The sequence below is a fragment of the Vigna angularis genome, chromosome 7 (assembly GCF_016808095.1).
Source record: "Vigna angularis cultivar LongXiaoDou No.4 chromosome 7, ASM1680809v1, whole genome shotgun sequence".
Taxonomy (NCBI): domain Eukaryota; kingdom Viridiplantae; phylum Streptophyta; class Magnoliopsida; order Fabales; family Fabaceae; genus Vigna; species Vigna angularis.
The window spans coordinates 13,174,993-13,180,753 of NC_068976.1; the positions used below are offsets into that span (position 1 = coordinate 13,174,993).

The 5,761-nt window shown below is 38.2% G+C and overlaps 1 protein-coding gene across 1 annotated transcript; it reads left to right on the top strand.

The window, feature by feature from the left end:
- The first annotated feature begins 1,976 nt into the window (after window positions 1–1,976).
- LOC108337614 (protein BIG GRAIN 1-like B) lies at window positions 1,977–3,107 on the top strand. Its single transcript, XM_017574174.2, has one exon. The coding sequence runs from the start codon at window positions 1,977–1,979 to the stop codon at window positions 3,105–3,107; it is 1,131 nt and encodes a 376-aa protein (XP_017429663.1).
- Window positions 3,108–5,761: the final 2,654 nt, after the last annotated feature.

Consider the following 5,761-nt stretch of genomic DNA (forward strand, 5'->3'; position numbering starts at 1 on the left):
CATAATGACATCAAAGGAATTGGTAATTGGCCTGGAAAAAATCAGAAACACTCGTTGTTAAACAATTTCTTACCAAAAATGACTTTATAATGAGTTTTCATTTTATAATTTTTGTCGTATATAATTTTATCTAATTTTCACAAGCATAATGACATCCGAAAGAATTGGTAATTGGCCTGGAGGGTTTTTTTAGAGAGGTTAGTGCAGATGATGAAATTAGAGAGGTTGGAGTGAAGATGATGAAATTGAAGAGATCTTGAATGAACCTTTGCCTGAAGGTGAATATGTCAATGACTCAACTCTTTACAAAGACAAATTGTTTAAAGGCAAATCTTTCTGATTTTTTCAATTGGAGCTACAGTAGGGATGATAGAGAAAAGGTTGGAGTGAGAGAGATGAAAGAGAAAGGATTGAGAGGAATGAAAGAGGTGAGTAAGGGTTTGGGGGGTTTCTTTTTTTTTTAAGTTTTGAGAATGAAAATTATTAAAATACCCTTAACCTTAAAACTTAGAATCCATGATATATAAGGGTATTTTTGTCTACTAAAATCCGGTACACATTGCTAAAATGTACCAACTGAAAAACAGGCATACGCGCGTTAGCAAACCATATATATATATATATATATATATATATATATATATATATATATATATATATATATATATATATATACTTTTCTTATTATTATGCTGAATTTGACTCACTCTTCTTTAAAATAAAAAAAAATACTACAATAATAAAATTAAATGAGATAAAATAAATTATAAGATAACATTATAAACAACACTTATATAATAGTTATTATATCGTATCATTCATTTCCATCAAATTAAATGTTTAACGATGACATATTGTGTTTCTAACAAAACGACTGATGGTACCTATTATATAACCTACTTGTGACTAATGAAAAAGAATCCTCAACAGAAATTAAATATAAAAAAATATAAGTCAACATATTATAGTTGAAGAAATTAAATTTCATTGACAATTTTTACATCACTGCTGTTGGGTTTGACCTTTTTGTCACATTATCATTCATTTCGTAATAATAACTACTGAAATCCATATTTTTAACTTTATGAATGGTCCCACCACTTAATTTAATTCCCTCCCGCCACACATTAGATATGTATGTCTTAATTTAAGCTTAATTATATATGCAATGGATGAGAACTATTTATATCCCATGACATACATGACAACAAAATAATAAAGTGAAGTTTGTCACCTTATTTGTAAAAGATTGAATGAAAAATGAGTGTTCAGGCATTTTGATATAAAAAGTGTAGAAAATGAAGATTGTGTATCTTATGCAAAAATGAAGCATGAAGCATAGAAAATCTGTAGTTAGGGGCGTGCGACCATGAGAATGATCTTGTCGGTTGGTTTCTTTGTAAATAGACACAATGACCTACTCACATGAAGACTCCAATATACACATATTTAAATCTCGGTACGTGATGGGAAGGCATAAGCATGAACTTGTCATCAAAACGGAAGAATGGTGGGAGACCCTAATTCTAAAAATAATCACTTTATTTATTACTCTTATATGTTACAAGATATGGTGCATATAACTCAATCAACAAATGCAGGTAACTAGGGATCTGTGTATGCAATTCAGCTAAATTTATTAAAAAAGATTGCGAAATATATAGCCATTTTTTGACAGAATATAAGAATAAGCTTTAAAAATTATGAACCACATTTGATTCAAATCTGGTTATGGGTAGGGACGTGTTGTTGCTTTTGTGGACCACCATGTTCACTCACACTCTCTACCTTACTCCCTCAATCCTTTATAAACTCACCCTCTCATTCCACCACCAATCCTCAATCCCATCAAACAAACAAACTCTCTCTTCCTCATTTTCTTCAACAGCACCAAATCGCTTCCTTGATTTGAGTTGTTTTTTTCTTTTTTTTCTTCACAAGTTCCTTGGTTTCAGTTATTGCATCACATCACAAACATGTACAACTTAGACAAGCCACAGAGAGACGATGAAAACAAGCCACTAACCCCATCTTTCTCTACCACTCTCCTTGACCAAATCTACCGTTCCATCGACGAGGGAGAGAGAAAAAACGGCGAAACCAAGTTCTACAGACACACAACAATGAGCACCACCAAGAAACAGAGCAGTAGGGGCAATTCGAAATCCATGGATGCGGATATAAAATATGTCGGCGCCAAAACCGACAAAAAAAAAGTGCACCGCGACGAGGATGCTTTGTTCTTCAGCTCCACCTCGGTTTCCTCGGATTCCAGCTTTGGATTCTCTTCCTCCGACAACGAATCCATCTCGCGCGAATCGTGTCTCGCGCCGCGCGCCAGGCTCGTGGGCGGGAGCGCGTCGTTCCGGTCTGAGAGATACGGGATTCGCGTGTTCGAGGGTTTGTGTCGGAACTCCCACACCTCTGAGGAGCGACACGTGGCGGTTCGCGACGAGGAGATGCTGATAAAATCCAAGTCCCGGGCGTTGAAGATTTACAACAACCTTAAAAAAGTGAAACAACCGATTTCTCCTGGTGGTCGTGTCACGAGTTTCCTCAACTCGCTCTTCGCCAACACTAAGAAAACAAGCTCCCGCTCCTGCGGCGAAGTGCAGCACACTTCATCATCATCATCATCATCATCCACCTCTTCCTCTTCCTACTATTCCTCTACATGCTCTTCTACTTCCTCATTGTCCAGGTCATGTTTGAGCAAAACCATGTCTTCAGGAAGAGAGAGGATGCGCAGTGGGGTGAAGCAAACAGTGCGATTTTACCCCGTGAGTGTGATCGTCGGTGAAGATAGTCGACCCTGTGGGCACAAACGTTTGTGTGAAGAGGAAGAAGCTTCAAGAGGGTTCTTGAGAGAGTACCGACAAAACCCGAAGAAGAGCAATGATTTGGTTTTGAAGGAGTTGTCCTTGAGGAGTAAAGTTGATTACGAGGATGACGACGATGATGATGCGTCGAGTTATGCAAGTTCGGATCTCTTTGAGCTTGATCATTTGGCAGTGTTTGGAAGTGAAAGGTACTGTGAGGAGCTTCCAGTGTATGAAACCACCCATGTTGGTACTAACCGCGCCATTGCTAATGGCCTCATAGTGTAATACTATGTTCAAAATACGTGTCAGAACCCATTTTTGAAGTTTTCTTTAGATGTTTTGTTAAGCATGTATGATTAATGAGTAAATAATATGGTTTCGATAAGATATTTTTTGTTGTCCAACGATAATTGTGCTTAATTTTTTGGAGTGGGAGGAATGGAACGATCTAAGGTGAAACCTGAAAATCAGGGAAAGAAAAGGAAATTGATAACACAAAAGAAAGAGATAAAGCAAAGAGAGGAACACTGATAGATAGAAGGAAGAGTCTTTTAGAGTGGTAACTAGTTGTAAGGAACCACGTGGTCAAGCGGGTATCTCCATGGCAGTGTAGCAAAAAGAGGAAGAAAAAGTTGAGGTGTGGAACACATATGGCTTCTTCTTCATGTGTGGTCCACACCAGAATTCGCTCTCTTTAGTTTGCTTTCATACATAGGGAAGACAAAGTGATGAATACGGAGTATTAGTACTTTCACAAACGATCTAAAGATTGGTTTACACAAATTCCACAATTGGATCACTCCATTAAGACCACAACAAGGCTTCTTTTATAAATTTTAATTTGTTTTAAAAAATAATTTCCTATTTTCTTTTATATCTACGTTATTTTTTTTTTATCTTTAACAAAGTCACTAACAAAAAAATCCCCTTCTAACATAATACATTCAACATAGTGTTATGATTCGAAAAAACCAACCTTGGTAATATTTTTGTAATTAAAATCACAACTCAATTGTAACAGACCTTTAAATCAAATTTGATGTTAGCCTCCTCTGTAGCGTATCCTAAAATTGATGTCTGAAGACTTTATGACATCAACAGCACTCGCATCCTTTCTCAAACTCGTTTTTAAAACATAAAAGAAACCGTATGAGATTATTTGGATGAAATCTCTTTATTATTTTCTTTTTCTTGTTTGTGCCTAAGTTCTCCAACAATAAAGTTTTATTTTCAATTCATGACACTAGTGCAGTTAAGGGATATGACATCAGTTGTTTTGGTTCATAGACAGCGGTTCTTGAACCGAGGCATATATAGACGAGACAAAAAGTTTACCCATTTTTGCCTCGGTTGCGAACAGAGATAGTATTGTGGAATCTAGTGCCTCGGTTGGGATCTGAACTGAGGCAATAGAGTGTTTTTTTCTTTTGCACCAGCCTTTCCCCGCCGCATCTTCCCTCTCCCGACAACTCCCACTGTAATTCACCTCCCCTTCCTCCGCCTCATACTCAAACCCCAATCCCATCACCTCATTGTCAACATAATCCATAACAGTCCCAAAATCCCCATCCCCAATTCAGCCCAACTCGGTTGTCGTTAGCCTCCGAGCTTCCCATCACCACCGTCAGCTTGTTCCTGCATCAGCCCAACATAAAGCACACAAGTTTTGAGCAAAGGTGGGAACTTTGCGTTTCAGCTCGTTCCGGCTCTTCTTGGCCTCGAGATCCGCGTCAGAGGTGGATGGTAGTGGAGAGTTGGGTGTTGGCGGTGGTGAATAATGGAAGAAAGAAGAGAGCTTGAAAATGGGAGAGCTGCTTACAAATAGAGCAGTGGTGGTGTCACGGTGGCTTACCATTCTGGCATCGAGAGCAATAGGCGGGAGAGGGTGTTGGCGGTGCTATCTCTGAATCGAAATTGAAGCGAAGTTGTTGGCGGTGCTGTGGCGGCACGACGGTGGATGCACGGAGAAGACGACAAAGGCCACCCGCGAGAGAAATCGAAACGGGGATTCACCTTGCAGCAGTTTGCGTTTGGTCTCTGGTCGAAGAGAAATCGAAACGGAGGTTTGCTCTAGTCGAAGAGAAAGAAGGGCTCTGGTGGAAGAGAAAACTCTAAGAAAGGAAGGGCTCTGGTGGAAGAGAAAACTCTGAGAAAGGAGGGGCTCGGTGGAAGACAAAGTACTGTAAATCATTTTGAAAAAATAAAGCAAAGGATATTACCTCGGTTTCACAAGAACCCGAAGCCGTATACGAGCTACTAAAGCGGTTCTACTCAAACCCGATGCCTAAACATCTTTAAAAAAATTCAAAATAATTTTATATGCTTCGGTTTGCTTCAAAACCGAGGTCATAGCGTATTTCAGCACCAGTTCTGGATAAATCGAGGTAGTCCATGCTGCAGCGCACACATTTTCAGAAGAAAATCAGAGACTTTAGACACCGATTATGCAAAGAACTGAGGCGGTATCCCCTTGGTCAGTTTGACTTGCAGAGAGCAGCAGAGAGAGTAGGTGAGTTGCAGAGAGTTTTATGCCTCGGGTTCTTTCATAATCGAAGCAGTATCACCTATAGGCACCGGTTCGTTCATAACCAAAGCATATAAGTTCCCGTTAATTACAAAAATGCCACCGCATTTTAATATGCTTCGGATTTTTCAAAACCGAAGCATATTAGACATGTTCTAAAGCTGTTTTTTTACTAGTGTGATGCTTCATCTTCAACTCATTTCACTCCATGTTAAAATTGTGATAATCTTTTGAACTCAAGCTTTTATTATTTCTAATTGTATTTCATAAAGGTTGGTATTTTCTTATCTTCGTTCTCACTTTTAGGATTTTGTAAAATTGCTAGAGATTTCACATATTACATATTTATTTCAAATTTAGAACTGTAGTGGTGAAAAATTTTAAAAAGTCATAACTTTTATTATAGACTTAAAGA